The following is a 22,376-nucleotide window of genomic DNA, read 5'->3' as shown; positions in this document are numbered from 1 at the left end:
CCCATCAAACACTTGTACCTATTCTCCAATCCTTCCAAGAAACCATTGAATTCCAAGTAACAACATTTCTGAAATTCGTCTTCTCAAGGACTCTTTTTTGCACCATCCACATCCCCACATTGCATCAACCCAGCAATCACTGTGTTGTTTGAGAAGACATTGCGATCAGTTGTCCGATCAAATAAATAACCGCATCTTGGAACTGCCCCTTTTGAAAGTAGCCACAAATCATGGTATTCCAGGTGACGGTGTTTTTAGTTATTTAGTTATTTATTTTTATTTGAAGCATTTTGTCGAACCGAGGCATTTTGACTTTTTTTTGTCAACACGGTTTTTTAAGGTTTATTTTATCGCGGTTCGATTCGGTTTGACCGTTCCATAGTTTTTATGTCAACGCCTTATGTGGAAAATGATCAAATAGAAAGAAAAAAAAACCAACCAAAAGTGCCCCCAAATCCACATTGCGGTGGCAGTGATGGTGGGTGGTGACTGGTGAGGATGTTTTGTCCAAACTTCAAGTATGCATTCTAATTTTCACTTCAATTTAAAAAAAATATTTGACTGCAGAATTTTCGAATTTGATTGTAAAAAATGTATTGTTGGAATAAGAAACATTATTCCAACTTGCATCCCTAACAAGCTATAAACTCAATATTTTAAGTTTAAATTATCCTTGTGTTAAAACACTTGTATTTATTTGGTACGCGTGATATGCTACATTTCCACATATTTAAAAATTAACATAAAACCTTGCACCATAACCTGTGATGGTCTTTTCTAATTACCAAAAAGGAAATTTTATTTAAACCCATTTAACTTCTTTTAACATCCAACTTAAATTTTAAATGTTAATTGTCTATTTTATCTTATTGCATAATTACTATTAAGTACAAAATGAAATTAATAATAAAACTCAAATTTATCAATAAACCCAAACACTATAATTAAACCATACGATCACTCTTTGTTTATCCTACGGTTTATTCTGGCTAAAACCCTAATAGCCCTCATAGTGAAAAATAAGTTTTGTTTTATTGATAGATGGTGATTTTGAAGTTTTGAACCCTCAAACCAAGATATGACCCAATTTATGAATTTTTTGTTCGTTTGATTTAAATTTTTTAGAGTGTAGAAGTTACTTTACTGTCTTTTTTTTTTCAACAAATACAACGAAAGCATCCTACCTTCCGGCTAAAACAAACAACAACGAAAGCATATGTTTACTCCTCAGATTTTGTTGATAGCCTTTGGCTTAATCGCCATGACACAAAAAAAAAAATAAAATTATGGAGCAGTTGCTGCCCCAAATTCCAGAATCAATACTGAAATTCTAGTGATTTCTTGCCTTCAAGTCCAACCCTAGTAGTCTGCAGAATATCCTACCAATCCTTCTTCCCATATGTTTTATACATGAAACCTCCTTTTGAATTACTGTTTACGTATGATGAAAAAAATGTCTGGTGTGAAAGGACCCAGTAACCATGATTCCTTTGCATTATCTTGTTTAGTTGTTTCCTCGATACTAGGACTAAGAATATAAGTTATTTTCAAATTTGTAAGCTCTATTGTGCTTACTGCAAATATCCACTTTTGAATATCTGGAACTTGTGCTAAGGGAAGATATACAGAAGGTAATTTTTTCTTCAGCTCTATGTTGCTTTTATACTTTATTCTTTTTCCCATACATCTCTAAGTATTGTAAATTCTGCAGATATGGAATGGAGTACCGAAGCCCCAAGCCCATAAAAGTACCCCTTGAGTGACTTTTTTACTGTGAGATCTCTTATATTCTTCTCTCTGATCATGTTTGCTTTGTATAATGTTCTTATTAGTCAAAGCCTATTGTCTCTGGTACTTCATTTTTGGATATGAAGGTAGAAGTAGTTGCTTTGTCCAGTTACAAAGAGAAGGAGAAGTTTAAGGAGAAGGTAACCCCTTTACTATCAGAAGTCAAGTGGCAAAGCGGCAGCATCTGAGTTAAAAATCTAATGGGTGTAAAAATAAATCCACATATTAAATTGGGTTTATGGGGGTATATTAGGTATTAAATTTGGGTTTAAAGAGATTTTAATGGTTTAGTTAAAAATCAAATGGGTGCAAAGAGTAAATTAAGTGTATAAATAGGTTAGATGAGTTTAAATAAAATTTCCCTTACCAAAAACAAACAAAAACTCTAAAAAATAATGTGGCAAATGATCAAACAAAAAACAGAAGCATGGACAACTAGCAAATAGGCAATCAACCAAAAGTGCACCCCCAATCCCCATGGGCCCCCAAGAAAATGGAAACATAGAACTATGATTTCTGATCCAGAACAATGAATCCTTTTTTTTCTTTTCTTTTTGGAGGGCATACTAGATTGATACACCTTATGCCCCATATATATCTTCCACTCTCACTGGACACAATCTGCCCACATCAGCTCACATAGCTTACCTCCAAGCCTCTCACCTCACTCAAAAATACATAATCACAGTTGACCTACCATCATGGCTGCCATCGCAGCTGCAGCCATGAGCTCTTTCTTCCCCTCCATCTACACCGTCAAATGCATTCGGTCACCATCCATTCATTCATCCCCAGCTGATCATCCACACCTTAAAATGTCACTAAATCGCATGCCATCGCCACCATCACTATCACACACTTGTGCTCTAGAGCCATTAATTTCCATTAGTAGTATCGGGACCTCGAGTAAGTTTTGGGTGTTGAGGATAACAACTAGTTGTGTTGCTCAAGAAAGGGTGGCAGTTACTGATGAGGTTGAAGTTGAACAAGTGGTATTGGCCTAGCAGGAAGAAGAGAAGCAAGCAGAGGAAGAAGTAGTTGCCGCGGTGGAAGAATTAGGAGGAGGAAGAGGAGAGGCGGCAGTTGGTGAAGTTTCAGGTGAGGAGGAGGTTGCTGTGAACACAAAGCTTTACGTTGGGAATCTTCCTTATAGTGTAGACAGTGCATAGCTTGCTGGAATTATTCAGTACTATGCTAGTCCTGAGCTCATTGAGGTCAGTTTTACGTTTCCCATTTTTTATTAAGGTTTTTTTACTAATGGTAACGGTGGTGTTATTAATCCGTTGTTCGGCATTCTAATACCAGGAATTTTTCTACAACGTGAACTCGCATTTAATGGAAACGCGTTTGCAGATGCTAGATCAATGAGTTCACGATTTCTCTGAGGATAAGGATTAATTGCAGTTCATTAGATTTAGTAGATGTTACAAAACCCAGTGAGACAATGCCATGTTTGTCCAACTAGAAACAGATATTATAAACCTCTTCAAAAAACTTATGTTGGTCCTTATGCTTAAATCTTCATCAACTAGCAAAATTGTCACCTTGTTTTGGTAAAAGTTTCAGTTGTGCAAATTTTTACCAATTACGCCTTTTGTACTTTGAATTATTACTGATGAATCGTATACAGGTTTTGTATCATAAGGACAGTGGAAAGAGCTGAGGATTTGCATTTGTGACAATGAGTGCTATTGAAGATTGTAACGCTGTCATTGAAAATCTTGACAGACGCGTAAGACTCTCTCTTTCTGATTTCAAACATCAATGATAAATAAAACTTCACTTTTTCCTCCAAAAATAGGTCCGTCATGTGAATTAACTTGAATTATATGTCCATGAGAGACATGGTCAATAAATCCGGTACATACATAATAGCATTACTCAGACCTTATTACAACATTTCAGGAATTTGCTGGGCGAACCTTGAGGGTGAACATTTCGGACAGGCCGAGAGCGAAAGTACCTCTATATCTTGAAACTGAGTACAAGCTTTTCGTTGGGAATTTATCCTGGTCAGCCACATCCGAGAGTTTGACAAAAGCTTTCCAAGAATATGGAACCGTGGTTGGAGCTAGGGTTCTGTACGATGGCTAGACAGGAAGGTCCCGTAGCTATGGATTCGTATGTACTCAACAAAATCAGAAATGGACGCTGCCTTAGAATCTCTCAATGGATTTGTAAGCTACTCTTCTAATCCATCATCTCACATTCTTATATCCATCTATTGACACGCCTCAACCCTGATATTGCTCGAATACCAAGATAGACATGTGCTGGCCGACACCCGAGGGTGACGAAAGCCATTAATTGATACAAAAGCTAAGAATGAGAAATAAATAAGGGTTATGAATTGAAATACAATGAATTAACAACTTAGGAACGTGTTTAGAGCAGACAACTAATTAGAACACTAAAAGAAATAATATAAAATTGAATGAATAAAGGAGTAGATCCTACACCGAGAGGGCTCGAAGATGCCGATGCTGAAGTGCCTTGACATCGAGATTGTATACCTCGATTTTAAGACCTGAATGGAGGCGCAAAACAAAGGTGAGTGGACCAGGTTCATATATACAATAATAAAACAGTTATTAAGATACTAACCCCCACAGTTTATATAAAGAAAACTACTAGCATAATAAGTGATAGGTTTACTGAAAACCCTAGCATGCCAAAAACATCTCAAAAGACATATCATGGAAAAACATCGCGGAAATCAAAATATCAATCGTCTTACAGATCGTCTCGTACGCGTGGTATGCTGCTAGTAAGATCACTGAATAAATATAACTCCCGGCCCTATGCCAGCACCGTGGTCTTTGCGCCCGTAGCCAGAGATTACCAACTCCCCGCCCAATGCTTGCTTCGTGTCCCTCAACCCGTAGCTAGGGATTATTTCTCCCGGCCTAACTGCCAACACCAGATCCTCGCCTTAGGTGGCATAGTGTCCACTAGGTACGCACAAATAGTTACGCCTCTCAAAAATAACCACTTAATAGTATAAAGTCATCCATCGTTTATACTATAAAGAAGGGTTTCTAAAACATGTTCTAGCATCCTATCGTCATCCATTAGATAGTCTACTAGTTCATGATTTATATAGAAAATACGATATATCAAACTATAGCTCAATGTAGGCTAATAATTAATTCCTTACCAAAAACGAGACGATAAACAACATATTCCATAAACATGCTTGACATAAAATCAGTTCATAAAACTCGTAAGGCTTGCTATTCATTTATGCAATTAAACTATGAAATCATGTAATTTTAGAAGGGGTCCACTCACAGATACTCCGTAGCAGCAGAGTTGTGCGGAAAGGATTAAGGAAATCCCCACTAGCAAGTTCACCTAAGCACAAAAATGTACATTTATCAAACTATGCCCAAACGATAGAATTCCAGGAAATGGACTCCAAAAACGGATTCGGAACATCGAAATTGGCCTAGGAGAGATTTTGGGTTTTTGGGTCCTAAGGTTTTTGGTTAAAAAGGGTTAGGGTGAAAAGGGGTGGTTTGCGCTTAAACCCAAACCCACACAAACATACACACACGTGCACACACTCACACGGACACACATACACACACACACATGCACAACATGCATACGCATGCACGACATGCACACACACAATAGGCCCATAGGCCTAACTAAAAATAAAGGGCTCGGGCCCAAGTTTAATAGGACCCAGAGTATGGATTAGGTCTCCAAAAGGTTATTGGGCTTAACTTAAATAAATGGGTTAGACAAATTTGAATAGGGTTATGGGACTTGGACTGGAAAGACCCAAAGGCCTTGGGTTTGGTGGGTCGTCGGATTCCAAGGAAGGAGAAGGTCGGATTTCGGCCAGAGAATTCCCAAGCTCCAATGGAGCTCAAAACTCAACCAAAACATGTCATTCAATATACCAAATTGAAGCCCCGAAGGTAAGGAATCGAAATATACCCTTGGTTCCCGTCATCGTGGTCGGAGTTGGCCAGAAAATGGCTTGGAAACCACGAGTACCCGCCGGAATCTTGGTTTAACACACCTGAACTGATTTCAAGTCCAATCTTCACCAAAACAGGTATACATACGTAGAAATTCGTACCAACATCCAAATTAAGATAGGGTAAGATGATTCTGAGCCTCACCTACTCGCAAATGGTGGAGTTCGACGGAGTTAGCCATTGCACCCTCTCGGTGCTTGCCGTGGCAGAAGGAAGAGAGAGACTTCGACGTGTTGAAGATCCTGATGAGGGAGTCTCGAGGGTGATTGGTTCATTGAGGCTACAAAAGGGTGGGTGGTCTGCATGCGTGTGTGTGGTGCTCGGGTAGAAGGAGAGAGTGCAGAGAGAGTTGAGAGAAGAAAGAGGGAAGGAGAGAAAGAAGAGGGTCACGGGGTGGCGGACACAAATAAAGGGGTGGGCCCCTTGGGCTCACTAATTAAGAACTAAAAAACCATTTTTAAATAAAATGGGGGTGCGGTTTAACAACCATCCCGGACAAGCATTTCTCCAATAGATAGAAAAAGGAAGAAGTTGCGGACATGTAAAATTGCAATTTGTTTGTAATGATGAATGACTCGTTCATGCAGGCATTCTCCGTAGCAATAGGTACATTATTTCCAACTTTTGGGTAGGCTACTAATACTTGTGTTTAATTTCTTGGATTCTCATCAGCAACTAGAAGGAAGAGCACTGCGTGTAAGCTTGGCCGAAGGAAAACGTTCATAAAATTTGGTGTACATTTGAATAAGGGGTTAATTAATTGGAACATGTTAATTAGCTGAGGTATATGATTCATATGCAATCACATAAACGATTTAATTGAGACTCCCCCTTTCATTTCTTGCTGCATTCTGTAACTCAATTTTTTGTTTCACAACTCTCTGAGCGGATATTCTTGTGGTACGATTATTTTTGCCATTTATAGATATACATCTTATTCATCCATACTTTGATATTGACGGATAAAAAAATGCACTGATTTTAGAATAACAAGTTTCTAGTCTTTTGAGTTCAAATTTAACCTTAAAAAAAATAGCATGATTGGATGTACTTTAACGTGCTAAATGCCTCACTATATAATGTATTTTCGTAAAAGATGTTCTCTCGTTGGTAATCCAACATTGCTAGATCGTCAATTAGAATCATGCATTTAATTAAGAATAAACAAGACTTTACATGATCAATAAACCAAATTCATGACCTAGTAATGTTCAATAGATTGTTATTTGTCATAACATGTTGCTAAATTGTCAATTTGATTAATATATTCACATAAGAATTTATATGATAAATGATTCAAATTGACAGTGTAGCACAATAATATGTTATTTCAGATTGTTTCATATCGACTATAATAATTGACATGTTATATCGTTCAATTATCAATTAGGGATAAATATTTATGAGATTACTTGCTAGTTACTTTACCTTTTGTACATGAGCTTGCTATTCCTCTATAGAAAACTATGAAGTCACACCGGTTAAAAATATATCAAAATTTTAGATCGTTTATCATTTAATACTCAGCATATCTATCGTGAGATAAATTTTGTTGCTGATGATTTGGCCAACCTAAGCCTCCTTCATCCTCTAGATCTTGCCTATTATGAGCAAGCTCAATCTTCTTATTAACAGTTATTAATTTATTATTATATGATATCTTTGAAATTTTATTTACTTTGTAACATTATTTTGTAATTTCTCGTTTATCGTGTTATTAGCCCCATTGTTTACCAAAAATAAAAAAAGACAAAACCTAAGCAATAAACAAATTAAAAAAAATTCGAACTTTTCCCTTTCTAAATATTTTTTTCTCAAAAAAGGCAAAAAAGGACTTGCCTTTTTCTCATACAAAAAGAGGACATGGCAAACATGTCACAGGCGCAAGATAGCAAGAGTATCAAAGGGGAAGGACGTGCGCCGCGTGGGGTGAGCGTCACCAATTTCTGTGGTGACGTCTTCCAACAAAAGCCGCAAGACGCAGACCTGGTTTGGTACTGAGGTGATTCTGTAAAAAACTGCTATAAAAAAAAGTTGGGAGCTGTTTTTGTGTTTGGTAAACACTCAGCTTAAGTTTTTTTTCACAGTTTTGGATGAAAAAAAGCCAAAAACAAGAAGCTACAAAACCTAGCTTTGAAAAACTGGTTTTTTTTCACATCTGTTTTACATAAAAGTTTATCAAACACTCTAATACTGCTTTTTTTTTTTTTTTCAAAAGCACTTTTACAAAAAAGTTTACCAAATACTTTGCTGCTTTATTTCACACCTGCTTATTTTCACAGCACAACAAAAGCAGCTTTTTTTCAAAGCACAGCAATACCAAACCAGCCCGAGTGAAGAAGATCGACTTCCTCTCTCCCCCAAATCTATCTCAAGGTCTCCTTCTCCCTCCCTCCGTCTCTCTCTCTCCTCGTTCTCACTTTATCTCTCTAAAACTAAAGCCTCCACCTTTTAACAGATCCCTCTCTCTCTGTAAATATCTGTGCGTTTATGCCATTTGTGTATAAATCTTATCTTTTGGGGTTTTGGTGCAGATTTGAGGGGGCGTTTGCAGATCCAGAGTTTTTGGTTTTTGCGGTTTTAGGGTTTTAGAGGTTTCGAAATATGGCCACCCCCTATGCCTTTCCCGTCACTGCTGCTCAGGTTCTCTTTCTCACTCTCTCTCCTCTCTCTCTGTTATTCTATCTTGCTCTGCCGCCGCTGAGGGTGAAATCGCCGTCGTGCTTGTGGTGGTGTAGGTTGGGACGTACTTTGTGACACAGTACTACCAAGTGCTTCAGCAGCAGCCGGACTTCGTGCACCAGTTCTACTCCGAGGCCAGCACTATGGTTCGTGCCGATGGCAATTCCAGAGCCACCGCCGTCGCAATGCAGGTATTCTTCCGGCAATTTTGGTGCCATCTGCTTCTTCATAACTTATTAAGTTCCTCTTAAAGTTTTCAACTTTTTCTACAAAATAACAGCAGAATGTCTTCTTTACAAGTTTTTCGGAGTAATTCAAGTAGTTTGATTGGTTTTTGTAATTTTTGGTTACCTATATGTACCGGGTTGGCAGAATGGTTTCCCGAGTTTGAGTCTACTAGTTGCAGACATTTGTGTATCTAGCTGTGAGAAGAGATGTGTACCTCATTTTATTGTGTGTGAGAGGCTGCATTTTCTTTTCGTATCTTCGTTACTCCTCGTTAGGCCTCTATGAGGTGTACCCAAGTGAAGAGTTAGCAATTTGCACAGTCCCTCTATGTGGATCAACTAAATTGGGAAAAGTATGCCTATTTGGTATAAGGATATTGGCTGTAGATTGCCTTTCTATTTTGGTACAAGAACTGGCAATTTTTCCAGAAGTATGCCTATTTGGTCTAAGCATTACCCTTCCTATTTTTGTTTCCTAATTTCTGTCAAAACTGTAAACTGTAGTCCAAACTTAGTAGGTTGGGCACCTTGTAAGTGGTCCTTACATTATTTTCATTAGGCGTTACCCCCTAATGAGAAATATCAGGAAGTGCTAGTTCTGGACAAACAATCATATTGTATAATTGGAGTTTACAGTTTTAACAATGGCGACATTATTCACAATTGATTACATTCATTCATATTACAGCATCTCTCTTATTTTATTTCTTGTTCAGGAATCTTGTCTAGTAAACCATAAATTGTTTTAAATTCTTAATAACTGTATTTATCCAGGTATAAATGATATACCTGGACATTTATCAAGTGCCTATTGCAGTTCTTAGTATCCTGCTCTGTTCTAGATTCTTTCTTTCTTTTTTTTTTTTTTTTGGGCCACAAATTTGAATTTTTATTTGAAACATAACAGTGGAGTGCTTTGATAAGTCTGCTGTTTTAATTCAAGTGATACAAAAATCACCCTTCGATAAAGGCATTAATAGTTTGATTCAAGTCATACAAAAATCACACTTCAATATAGATATTAATCGCAGCCAGACTGGCCCAGCGATTAGTTCCCTCCAACCGAACTCCCTTGGGTTCATTGGTTTTAAATTCACTTGAATTTGCAGTTTTATGGGTGGCCTTTTAGTTAATCATGTTGATAACCCTTTCATTTTTACAGCTGTAAAAATGTTTAAATTGAAACTAACCTGTTGTTGTAATAGGCCTTGACATCTATCTATCAACATTTTCCGTACTCCTTCACTCACAGTCCATTAGACAATTATTGATTGAAATGTTGAGTCATTATTTCCTAGCTACAAGAAATTAAATTTGATTCCACTTGTCAGCATAGTTTATATCTTGACTCCTGTCTATTTGATACTCAAGTTTATCTTTCTTTCTTTGTATACTACAGCAAATCCATGATCTTGTTATGTCACTTAATCTGACTGGATTTGAAATCAACAAAGCAAATTCCTTGGAATCCTGGAATGGAGGTGTTCTTGTGCTGGTTGAAGGCTACCTTGAAATGAAAACTTTCACTGGGAGGAGGAAATTTGCACAAACATTTTTCCTTGCACCTCAGGAGAGAGGTTTTTTCGTGCTGAATGATATATTTCACTTCGTTGATGAGGAACCGATTCATCAACATCCAGCAGTCTTATTAGCCCAAAACAATCTCAACGCCAAGCTAAGTGCTCCTGCTACAATTCCGCATCCAGGTATTGTAATGCCTCATGATTTACGTTGATTTCAAGGATTCCTTTATCAGTAGGCATTGTAAAGTCTGGGTAGTTTTGGGAGAAAGGATGTGATTATTACCAGAAAAAGTGTTGTTGAATTTGTTCGACTATATTTTTGCATTTATGTACAAGAATTTGGTATTTGAAAAGAAAGAATTTTATGTATGACAACAAAACCAATTCTATAATCAGCAAGTGCGTTGTTTATTGGTTTCTTCTTTATGTGTGGTTGAATGGTTATATTTACTTCATCTGAAACCGTATATACACATGGTTATGGCTCATCCTTCAGTGCCATTTCAAAAGCTCTTTTGAAATTTTTGGAGTTAAATGCAGTTTCTGAAGTTCTTAGTAACTTGTTTTGATTTGGTCGTTTGATAATTACCATTCCAATGTATAAAAAAACTGTCTTTCTTTAGTAGTTTAATTGATGGAACGGGTGATTTTGCAGTGGCTAACTATTATCTGGGTGAAGAAATTCAGACAAGAGACTTTGTGGCTCCTGCTGTCAAAGAAAATGGACCAGTTGAAAGTTATGGTTTTGCCGAGCAGCAGTTGCAGCAAGTTGTTGAAACTGAGAACTTGTTGGATGATGGTGCTGTAGAACAATCAAATGGTTCACTTCAAAGCACGCCGAATACCGTACAAGATCACCTGCATGCATCTGTTGAGGAACCTATTGGAGAGCCCCAAAAGCAGACCTATGCTTCTATAGTACGCACTGAACCTGTATCTAATTTTTTTTTTTCTTCCCAAAAGCACATACGTATGTAATTATGTATGTATGGAAGGTTATGCTCATTTGTGTGTGACCACTCGTCTGCTTGATTTTTTTTGGTAGTTACGCGTTGCTAAAGGACAACCTGTGCCTTCTGTAACTCCCCACCATTCATCTAACAAAAGTGCACCAATGGCTTCAGAGTGGAATCACTATCCTCAGTCCTCTGCTCAGCAGCCCATTTCACCATCGAATACATTTGAAAGGCCTGTAGAAGAGACAGCAGATGAGGTTGCTGCCCCAGAAGATGAAGGTGAACTCTTGTGCTTATTTTAATGAGTTCTTTGAGAATAATTGCTTAAAATTTTCAGTTTTATTAAAATCCTGTCTTTTTTATTTTTTTCTTAGTTTTATCTTGTTCGCGCTAATAAATCAACAGATCTGCTAAATCAACAGATCCGCAGTTTGAAATGTACTTCAACAGTTTTATTTAATTAATCTTTTTTTTTTTTTTTTTTTTTTCTTCTATGATTGATTTTAGGCGAAATAAAGTCTGTTTATGTAAGAAACTTGCCGACTACTGTTTCCCCATCTGAAGTTGAGGAGGAATTTGTGAATTTTGGAAAACTCAAGCAGCCTGAAGGAGTGGTTATTAGGAGTCGCAAGGTTCATGCTCCTAGCTTTTTGCATTCTTTTATTACCTTAGGTTCCTCTCCAGATCTATCATTATATATCAGTCTGAAATTATTAAGCTATAAAGTATTTCACTGTTGTGCAGGATGTTGGTGTTTGCTATGCGTTTGTTGAATTTGAAGATATTACCGGTGTGCAGAATGCCGTCAAGGTCTACTCATGAAACCATTAATACAATGAGTGCTATTTGCGAAATTTGAATTTTGGTAGAAGATTCTACCAAAATTTCCTTGCAATGCCAATTGAATTTAATGTTGGAGATGGATTCTTAACTTTTTAGTTGCTTTCCTCCTACAAGTCTGCTTGCTGAATCTTTATTTGATTTTTTCTTGTTTTTATTTTGTTATATAGGCTGGTAGTGTTCAGATTGCTGGACAACAAGTATACATTGAAGAGCGGAGACCAAACAGCAACATCCCGTCTCGAGTGGGAAGTATGTTTTCTGTATTAGTATTCTGTTGTCTTATTAAAATTCTGTAATCGGTTCTCTCTTATTATCTGGACCATTGAATTGAAAATATTGCAATGTTCAACAATTCGGTATTTCGATGATTGCCTAATCCTGTTTTTTTTGCCCGTGCATGTGATATTTGTGGCATCATTATATTTTGTGGCAATTTTATAATGATTTCATAATGGTCTCATTTCACCGTCCATGGCTTCTGTATTTAATAGTTGGCAATTAGCAATGTTCTTAGCGTCATCCACTTTCCTGTTCTAGTTATCTGGTGAAAGAAACTCTGATATGATTCGTTTTAGTCAAATTTGACTGCCTACTGTGGTAGCTATAGAGATATTTGAGTTTTGTTTCTGATCAAATTGTTATGGTATAACAAACTCTTACAGTCCAGGCTTTACATGAAGATATGCTCTTATTGTAATCTTATTGCAATTGAATTGTTGTCTGAACAGGAAGGGGAAGAGGAAGGGGCAGCTACCAAGCAGAGGTACCGAGAGGTCGTTTTGGCTCGCGGGGTTTTCGGAGGGGAGGTGGCTATGATGGAGGTGACCAGGAGTACAGTCGACCGAGGGGAAATGGCTACTATCGGTCAAGTCCTCGACAAGACACAGGGAACTCAGGTTATCAATCATCAAGAAGCGGGCAAAATTCATCAGAGTTCACTAAGTAAGATTATTTTACAGCAAGCGAAGGAAAGTTTTGGGTCAGCAGATAACTTTAATTGGTTGCAAAAACTACATACTGGTATTCCGTAGAGTCGGTTTAGCTTTAGATGTATTAGGCATATCCATCATATTTTTCTGAGGAGTTGCTTGGCGTTGGATTTTTGCAATTTTGACCTCATTTTTTCGTTGCGAAATCCTCCATAGTCACTCTTGTTGATGCAGTTAATTTAAATTCATTCCTACAAGTGCAAAAATTGTGATACACAGAATGCAGTAAGGTGCCGCTTACACGCAAATAGAGTCGCACAAGGCGGGGCGCCAGGCAAGACCAGCAACTATTTGTTGTATGTAGCTTCAGTTACATGAATTGATACATAGATTCTGCACTAAATTGAGACTTTGTCCCAGAAGTTACTTCGAATTTTTATGTTGTATTTCTCGGTTACAAAAACAAGAAGAGTGTACAGCTTCTGATCCTTTGAAGCATTAGATATTAATTCATCAATCCGGCAATCTGTGTTAGCAATTCAGGCGTTTCCAACGCTCTCCACTCCTCCTTGTACAAGAGGCGCTTGGACGTGAGCTTGCGTTACGCTGTCCTCATCTTCTTCGTCATGTTCCCAAAGGAAATGAGCATACGCCGCAAGAATATAGCTGAAAACAATGGAACCAAATGTTAACAGGTCATTTAATCCGGTCAATAAAGCTATATTACTACAGAATACAGAAGCACATTTTCAAGACAATGTTTCCAGGTTGAGCTGTCTTCGGGATTAGTTTGAGCTGCTCGCTCAAAGTACGACAGTGCCCTCTTACTGTCGTGATGAAGTTCCCATACCAGTGTTGCATATTGAGCCATGATCTCACCGTCCCCAGGATCAGCTAGTGTCGCCTGCAAATACTACTCTTGTGCTCCTTGAAGGTCTCCCTTGGACTGTAAGCAGTCACGATAAGTATGAAAGAAAGCAATGAGATCATCTCCAATCGGTCAATCACAAAAACAAACTGAAATAAATCAATAACGGTGGGGGAAATCATATCTGCAGTAGCTTCATACTTTTCTTAGGTTGAGGTTTTATATAAAAAACCGAATGATAAGAGAGCAGAATGCACGTTTCTCACCCGCCACAAAAACTGAGCATAATTTCTTAGCAACAAAGCGTTGTTGGGGTTCTCTTCAATCATCATCTTGTAATTCTCCTCAGGGTCGTCACTCCTCGAGCCAGCTGCTGCCGTATCAGGCACACCATCGCCCCGTGACATCCTGAATCTGTTCCACAGGGCATTAGGTCATTTACAGTAACGTAAGCATTCTCAAATGCCATCATATCTTCAACCAGCGAACAAAAAGACCAATAAAACACCTCAATCTGACCACGACATGCTTCATCTTCTTCCGAGTCATCCTCTATTTCCCAAAGAAAACTAGCGTATGCTGCAAGAATATTGCTCCAATCCAGAAACAAATTATTAACATTCAGATGTGCTAAACAGCCTAAACAGCAATCTGGTCAAGATCTTTTTGCATCACTTTGACGAAATGTACGCGGATTTGTACAAAACCCAACTGCTTCAGCAAGTAGTGTGAAAGTAGATTTCTGTTTTCTTCGGAGAAAGATTTAATCAATAAAATGGTACCTGTCGTGAGGACTAGCCTGAGCTGCACGTTCAAAGTAACTCACGGCTTTATCTTGGTCACGATGAAGCTGCCAAACCAGCGTGGCATATTGACATAAAGCCTCACCATCTCCAGGATTCGCTAGTGTAGCACGGAAACAGAAATCTTCAGCTCCATCGAAATCTCCCTTAGCCTGCCATGAAAGCGTTGATTCACATTACACTAGAATTAGAAATCAAGCTTTGTTCTGTAACAAATAACAAAGGGTTAGACCTTGCCCACGACAATCACAATCGAGTACAGATATGGAAACACAGATTTGAATTTATCTATTGAAACTGAAATTTGGATACCACTATCAGTTTTACCTTCTCCTAATTCTAAATATAGCCCTAATCACAAATTTAAGAACAACCAAAATAGGGAAAACAACAGAGGAAAAAAGAAGACATCTTTGAAGAAAGAAATCTTACCTTCAAAGCTTGACCATACTTCCTGAGGAACAAAGGGTGGCAGGGATATTCATCAACCATCCTCTTATAATACTCTTTGGGATTGTCGCTCGCATCGACAATTTCAGTAGTTAAATCATTATCCCAAGCATCACAACCAGAACCAGCACCACCAACCCCAACCCCTGTTGCAAGATACAAGGGAGGACTGGCAGGTCTTTTTACTTCTTCATCAATGCGCAAAGTCCAGATCGCCTTCAAACCTTCCTCTTCCTCTTTCTCCTCAATCAATCCCATCTTCTCAAAGCTCAAGCCTCCACCCCAGGTCACGTCTGTGCTATCTCCTACTGTAGTAGTCCTCCCCAGTGGTTCTTGTTTCGAATCCTGCCTCGGAATCATTTCATCACGAAACTCACTTGCTTCGTTAAATATCGAAAAAGAAGGAGCTGTTTCCAGCATTGAGTCGTGATCATGTTTATATGAAGACTTCAATGGTGCAACTGAATTCCTTAACTCTTCCACGTCACAACAACTATAGACTAGTAGTTTCTTCTAAGTTTCTGTCAGACTGAGTTCGCCGAATGGCTTTGAAGTCCAAACTTTTGGATTCTTGATTGAATTCTGTGAACCCGGAAGCGGAATGAGAGTTTGGAGAAGAAGAGTTGCATGAAAAAGATGTTTCAGTGGCGGGTTGAAGGGCTTCTGTGGTACATTCAACAAGCTTTATTAAACTATATTCTTTTACTTGCTTGAGATCTACAATTTCTGTGCCTTTGACCTGTAAATTTAAAACAATATTGAAATTAATCAGAGCCACTTATGTGAGTAACAGATCGTGTTCAGTTGCCTCTGCTAATAACCAAACGTACATGTAGCCTTTTCTTTATGCAAGCCATATTCTAATTAATCTAATTTATATTACGAGGAGAGATTCCAACTTAAGTGCAAAAGAGAGTACACTGTTCTAATCAACCGGCTATACCCAAATATGCAAGGAACATGTAGCCTTAAGGAACATCACATAGTGTGTGTGTGTTGAAATTTAGCTAAATACTTATCAAAGCAGCTGGCTGTACCCGTTTGGTTTTGGAAACAATATCATATGTATGTGAAATTGTGACTCCCATTTGTTTATGCAGTATTCTATAATTTATATACCTTCATTTCCTGTTCATCCAAAGGAAGAAAGAACATGTGACTTTAGGTATAAAGAAAGCAACAACATATCAGTTTCGCGATCCCGATCCCAATACCAAAGGAAATGATTTTTGCACTGCTTCTCTTTCTGCACATTCCTATTTAAAACGGTTCCCATTTTATTAAATTCGAAGGCAAATAAACCTGAGTGTGCATTCAGAACAAACAGGTGTGCGAAAATCATTTCCTAGCACCAAAACCCAATAGGCAGCAAGATGCACGTGATTCCATCAATATATGCAAGTAAAGTAGGTCTTCAAACAATTTGAAATCCTTATACATGGAATTGGACATCCACGTCAATATAAAGCAAAGTAAGCAATGACATGAAATTCACCAGAACAATGGGGAAGCTTGTGAACAAATCCACCTACCCTTATCTTTTAGGTAAATTATTTCTGGCTAATGAGGCTTGAGTTCTAATTAACTCACTGAACCAAATGATAGTGTAATTAAGTAGTGTCCAGAGGCGACCAATTTATTCCCTCATTTAAATATGGCGTTAGTGTAAAAAAACATAGTGATCAAGGCTTACCCTCTCTCTATCTTATGTCTGCAAACTTATTTCCTGGCAGAAATAAGAGGGAGAAGGATAATCGGGGTGGGGTTTAAGGATCTAATGAGGCTGCGGATATTTATGCTTTTTAGCTTTTCTTATAATGGTAAAAGAATATGTCATTGAAGGATGTAGAAACATAACCATCACCAGATGACTTAGTGGTTAGAGACAAATTTCAGGCCCGCACGTCTTTGGTTCGATTCCTATTGCTGGTGAATTGCATTATGGTGGCCATGAGAGGCTGAAATGCCTTTGTGAGTCTTTCCAATTTCCGAAAGAGTGGAGTGCTGTGGCTAAACCACCAGTGTTCCATTTTAAGAAAGAAAAAAGAAAAAGGATGTGGACAAGTTAGAAATAGAGGTGTGCTATCCATACACCATTTTTTATTTCCTGCACATCGTCTTAATTTATAACCATTGAATCGACTGAATTAAAAAAGATCAGATGACAAAAATTAAGAATGAATGTATAAGAAGTAAAAATTAACCATAGAAATAAGTCAGGTTGGTCATAAGCTAGTATTTTACTGTGAGCATTTGTTTATTGGTTTGCTTGGAGAGACAGCAAGCTGTGCCACGTGTACTTCCACAGTTTTCCCAACCAAAACGCCGATCACCACCACTATATTTCTTGTTCAAGTTGTCAAAGACGGTGGCCATGGATTTTATTTTAGGCCTGAATCTTTCACTGGGGTAGAAATTTGAAAACCTTTGGGCTTTTGGTTTGTTTCTTTGGGCTTCATATTGGTTGGGTTTTATTTGAGCTTAATTTTGTATATCTAAACCAATCCATTGTCTACTTATTTAACAAAAAAGTTGTATAAGTCGTTCACTTGATGCAGATATACCACATATATAGCATGTTGTATTAAACGTACAAGTTGATGGCTAAATCTCAGGTCTTGGTTCTTTCTAACTGTTCTGTGCATGTTAGAAAGTAAGATTACTTTTGTAGTTCAGTGATCAAGTCTTAAGAATAATTTGACTCGCCTAATCCTTCATTATCCTCATTAAATTAAAAAATTATAAAAACGTACAAGTTGATCATGTACATATCATGCAGTGGGGTATGAGGCTTCCATAGCAATGCCATAAAGACGTTTTCTCTCAACATCTCCTTGCATTTTTATGTACCCTTCTTCACCCCATTCTGCGCCCCATGAGTTCTTCACTAACCAATACTTAATCTTATTAGCACTAACTCCATAACCAACAGTGGTAACCCCATGGTCGAGGTTTGTTCCACAAGTTCCTGTAAAGACACCACTTGAATATGACTGAAATTCTGAACCACCAACATTAATGGCAACAGAAATTGGTTGATTAGTGACAGCCTTCAAAAGGGCAGCTTCACTGTTTGCAGGCACAGTCGTGGCCAGTTATCTTGGATGCATGGCTGGCCTCCTTCGTGTTGCTGCAAGTACCATCAACACCCGTGCAAGGGTAATTAGTCTCGCTAAGCCCGTGGTTTTGAATGATGAACTGAATCGTATCATCCATCAAATCACCCTCACAACTTTGGTTCACACTGTTTAGGTCGCAATCAACCAGCTCTTGCTCAGACAAAGATATCAATTTACCAGTTCAGCTTAGTAATCCCCTCTATAACTGCCACCGCTGCAACAACATCCTGCAAGTATTTCATTGAAATTAAACATTTTATTCGTTTTGCTGGATAAATTAAATAATGGTTAGATTAATAGACATGGATTTTTAATATTGCAATTAAGTCGTAGTTTGATTTAAGTTCCAAATTAAATTATTTACATACCACATCGGCCTTGGTCTTGGATAGGTGTTACTGCTCCTTTCTTTCTCCAATCTATTGTAGGTGGTGCTGTAACATTTCCATATTTGAAAGAAGTCGTCTTTGTGGAACATTCATACTCCATGAATTTCTAGAGGCCCCGCCTAAGCCCCTACCAAGCACCCGCCTAGTCCTCTAGGCGCTAGGCTTCTATCCGCCACCCAACTAGCACGTTGTAGAACCTTGGATATAGTTGGTAAGGGAAGCAACCTGGGATTGGATGGATAAATGAATTGAAAAGAAGGTATACTGAAATGGTAGACTTTTCACAGTTTATATAGATAAGATAACGGCCTATTGCGATCTTCATGCCCCAAACGTTGGTCTGCAATCCTCGTGCCCTATAAAATGTTCTGATATAAAAGGGTTTTGCTTCTAACTATTGTTTTAAATTGAAGTAATGATATATTACTAGCAAAACATATGTCCTTATGTGTGTGCTTAATTAGTGACCCGTAAACCATGAGGGACAATTTTAGATGCATAGTTCATTATATATGCGGTTCAAGTTGTAAATCTGAAGATATTCTCAACTTCTCACGCATATGCTACGTACTCTGTGTTCGATGTCACCCGATGGACACCATGCATGCATAGCTCCATTAATGACGACGTTCCTTAGAGGCTTAGAGCCTCTCATCGCTAAATGTTTTGGATGAACACTTTACATTTTTTTGTTGTCCGGAAGCTTTCTAATTAACATGATGTAAAATACACATTTGACCGAAAACTATAAGTTTGCATTTTGGAGAGGCAAACAATTTTTTACGTGGTTTATAAAATGACTTTAATTGTGCAAACAAAAGAATTTTTGTTAGACTTGGAATCTTCATCAAATGTTTAGACTGAAGATTGATGATTAGGAACCTGAACCGACTTCGGTTAAACATAGAGAAGATAAGATATATACACACATGAATAATTATTACAGAGTAGCTAGATTAATCAGTTTCCCGGATAATATTACAAAGTACTAAATTAATGTGTTTTATGCTTACATTCATCTCATCTCTACTCTGTGGTTTCTCTACCAGCTAAAGCCAAAGCATCTCCCGCAGTTTGATTCCCTATCTCAATATGGCTTTAGGATAAAGACTTAATTAAGGTGATACTGGTAACAATTACTGTTAGCTCTCAACAAAAAACAAAGAAAATGAAAAAAACAAAACAAAACAAAATTACTGTTAGCTGAAGACGATCACACATGATTCAAAGGACCATAAAATCCCACACTTAATTAAACCCTAAATTTAGATTAGGGACTGTAGGTACATGTAACTACACCAAAATTAACAACCCTCTCTCGCTCTCCACTTTCCAAAATTAAACCTAGTCAAAACAAAAAGCATGGGGTCAAACACTCTCTAACACCCATCGTCGTCATTTGTCTTTCTCAAATAACGGACCCTCCTTGTTCTATGCTGTTTTTACACAATTCCACCTTGCAGCTGCCCTCTTTCTCTCTCCCCCTCCCTTTTTTTTCCAAACATATTTTCCTTCCCATTAGATGCCTCCACTCACCTCTGGTCGTCCGTCCGCCGCCTCTTTTCGGACGACGAGCGGAGCCATCTCCATCATCTCCTTCACCATCGCCACTTTCTCAACAACACACCAACGACGTCCTTCTCTTTGATTTCCTATCAATTGTCACATCTAAATACAAGAGAAAATACGTAAATTGTAGATTCTAGCCTAGCTTCTATTTGAATTTCCATTCTAAAAGCTTTGAGCGCGATTTGAATTATTTTACTCTATCGCGACAATGTCCCAATCAATCTTAGCTCCATTCCAGCTTTTGGAACTCAACGTGATATCAGCGCAGGACCTTGCGCCCATGTCGCGTTCCATGCGCACATACGCCGTTGCATGGGTGCACCCGGATCGAAAACTCTCAACACGGGTGGACACCTCAGGCCACAACAACCCTACATGGAACGACAAGTTTGTGTTCCGGGTCGACGAGGACTTCTTGCATGAAGACACATCCGCGGTCATGATCGAGATCTACGCCCTGCATTGGTTCAAGGATGTTCACGTGGGAACCGTCCGTATCTTGGTTGGTAACCTTATTCCAACCCCGGCAAAGCCCCACCACCACCATCCTCAAGTGGGCATGCGTTTCGTGGCGCTCCAGGTGCGCCGCCCCTCGGGTCGGCCGCAGGGGATTCTAAACATCGGCGTGGCGCTGCTTCATAGCTCTATGCGGAGCATGCCTTTGTATTCCCAACTCAGCGCCTCAGCAGTTGGATATAAAACTTTGATGGGCGAGGACGACGCGCCGCGCAGCACCAAAACCCACCACACCGGAAGCCAAATGACAACGTATTCGAAGCCCGAGCTGAGGCGCACCAAGAGCGACTCCAGCTCAATGTTCGGGTCAGAGCTGAGAGAAAAGGAATTCAGATTCAAGGGTAAAACGGAAAAAGCAACGTCCGTGGTTAACTCATCAGACGTCAACGCTAGAAAAAGCAAGAAGGGTCGCGGTTCCAAGGCGAGCTCGTTGGTTGGCGGCTCATCAGATATAATTTACAGGAAGGGCAAAAAGGGAAAAGCAAGTTCTGTAGTCAGCGCGTCGGATGTTAGTTACCGAAAGGGGAAGGCGAGCTCCATGCTCAGTGCCTCCGATGTGGGCCCACCAAAGAGTCGGAAAGACAAAAAAGGGAAGCCAAGCTCCGCACTGAGCGCCTCCGATGTCGGCACGCAGGACCCACCGAAGAACGATAGCAGTAGCAACGAGAAACCGGCCAGCTCCGTCCTCAGCGCCTCTGAAGCTGAAGAACCACCGAGAAAGATGCCTGCCAGTCACAAGCCCTCCCCGAAATTCACCCTGGTGGACAATTTTGGTGCTACACCCGCTCGGAGGTCGGCTCTGCCAGCTGGCAAGTCGCCATTCCAGAGGCTGCAGTCGCCCTACGACGCGTACGCGACGCCAAGAAAGTCGAACCTCATGGCTGTACCGTTCCTAACGGAGTCGGAGCTGGGGCCGTCGCCGTCGGAGGTGGCTGCGGCGATCGCAAAGGAGCGAGTGGACCAGGACAACGAGAGCTCGGTTGTGGTGGGCGCGTGGAACGAGGACGACAGCGTGGAGGGGTTGCAGTCGAAGCTCGAGCGGTGGCGGACGGAGCTCCCTCCAGTGTATGATAGGGGAGAGTTTTCGAGCTTTAAATCCAGTGAAACGCGCCACACACGGCGACACAGCGATGGGAGCAATGGGCTATTCTCTTGCTTTAGTAACATATGTGGAATCGAGTGCTCCATTGTATGCGGGTCGGGTGACCAAGAAAAACCTCAAAGGAAGAACGGGAGTAAGAATGGTGGGCGGGTCCATCGGAGTCCATCAGTAGGAGATCTAAGCTACGTATGATCAACCCGGATGGAGATGGGTTAACGGGTTGGATCTTTGGTGGGAAATATTCAGGGAGATGAGAGTAACAGCTTTGTTGGTGCTAATTTGCGCCGAGGGTGTACTGTTGGGAAAAGAACCACTGAAATACATAAGGGTAATATGGGGTGCAGGATGAGGATGTGCACACTGGGGGGTGATGTCAGCAAGTTGAGTTGAGCTCGGTTAGATCATTCTTCCCACTTCCCTCATTTTAATTTTGTTTTTCTCAAATTTCTGCTATCTAATCTAATTTAATTTATTCTTTCTCAAAAACCAAAAGAAAAAAAAAATTATAAAAAGAAAAAGACAATGAATAAAGGGACCGACAAAATTCAAATTCATTTTACATATTGTTTGTTGATGTAGAATATTAAAGCTTATATTGCATATTTGCGATGTGTTATATC

At 39.2% G+C, this 22,376-nt stretch overlaps 3 protein-coding genes and 2 pseudogenes across 4 annotated transcripts; 3 read left to right on the top strand and 2 right to left on the bottom strand.

Annotated features, from left to right (window-relative positions):
- The first annotated feature begins 2,489 nt into the window (after window positions 1-2,489).
- Window positions 2,490-6,506, top strand: LOC137737883 (28 kDa ribonucleoprotein, chloroplastic-like; annotated as a pseudogene).
- Window positions 6,507-8,111: 1,605 nt separating this feature from the next.
- Window positions 8,112-13,094, top strand: LOC137737487 (nuclear transport factor 2-like). Of its 2 annotated transcripts, XM_068476982.1 has the most exons (10): window positions 8,112-8,156; window positions 8,315-8,423; window positions 8,519-8,653; window positions 10,089-10,395; window positions 10,868-11,130; window positions 11,258-11,447; window positions 11,676-11,800; window positions 11,913-11,978; window positions 12,179-12,260; window positions 12,740-13,094. In XM_068476982.1, the coding sequence occupies exons 2-10, from the start codon at window positions 8,385-8,387 to the stop codon at window positions 12,955-12,957; spliced, it is 1,425 nt and encodes a 474-aa protein (XP_068333083.1). In that variant the 5' UTR covers window positions 8,112-8,156; window positions 8,315-8,384; the 3' UTR covers window positions 12,958-13,094. The 2 variants fall into 2 exon arrangements, with proteins under 2 accessions (XP_068333083.1, XP_068333082.1); XM_068476981.1 differs by lacking the exon at window positions 8,112-8,156 and having other exon boundaries at window positions 8,163-8,423.
- Window positions 13,095-14,571: 1,477 nt separating this feature from the next.
- Window positions 14,572-15,481, bottom strand: LOC137736096 (uncharacterized). Its single transcript, XM_068475430.1, has 2 exons — window positions 15,044-15,481; window positions 14,572-14,763 (listed from the first exon to the last, which is right to left on the bottom strand). Exons 1-2 carry the CDS (start codon window positions 15,479-15,481, stop codon window positions 14,572-14,574), a joined length of 630 nt encoding a protein of 209 aa, XP_068331531.1.
- A 2,351-nt stretch (window positions 15,482-17,832) lies between these two features.
- On the bottom strand, window positions 17,833-20,174 carry LOC137736095 (senescence-specific cysteine protease SAG39-like; annotated as a pseudogene).
- On the top strand, window positions 20,119-22,376 carry LOC137738433 (uncharacterized). The gene has a single exon (XM_068478068.1). It carries the CDS (start codon window positions 20,347-20,349, stop codon window positions 21,946-21,948), a length of 1,602 nt encoding a protein of 533 aa, XP_068334169.1. The 5' UTR covers window positions 20,119-20,346; the 3' UTR covers window positions 21,949-22,376.

Source organism: Pyrus communis, chromosome 6 (genome assembly GCF_963583255.1).
Source record: "Pyrus communis chromosome 6, drPyrComm1.1, whole genome shotgun sequence".
NCBI classification, from domain to species: domain Eukaryota; kingdom Viridiplantae; phylum Streptophyta; class Magnoliopsida; order Rosales; family Rosaceae; genus Pyrus; species Pyrus communis.
This window is presented reverse-complemented; position numbering and strand designations above follow the sequence as displayed.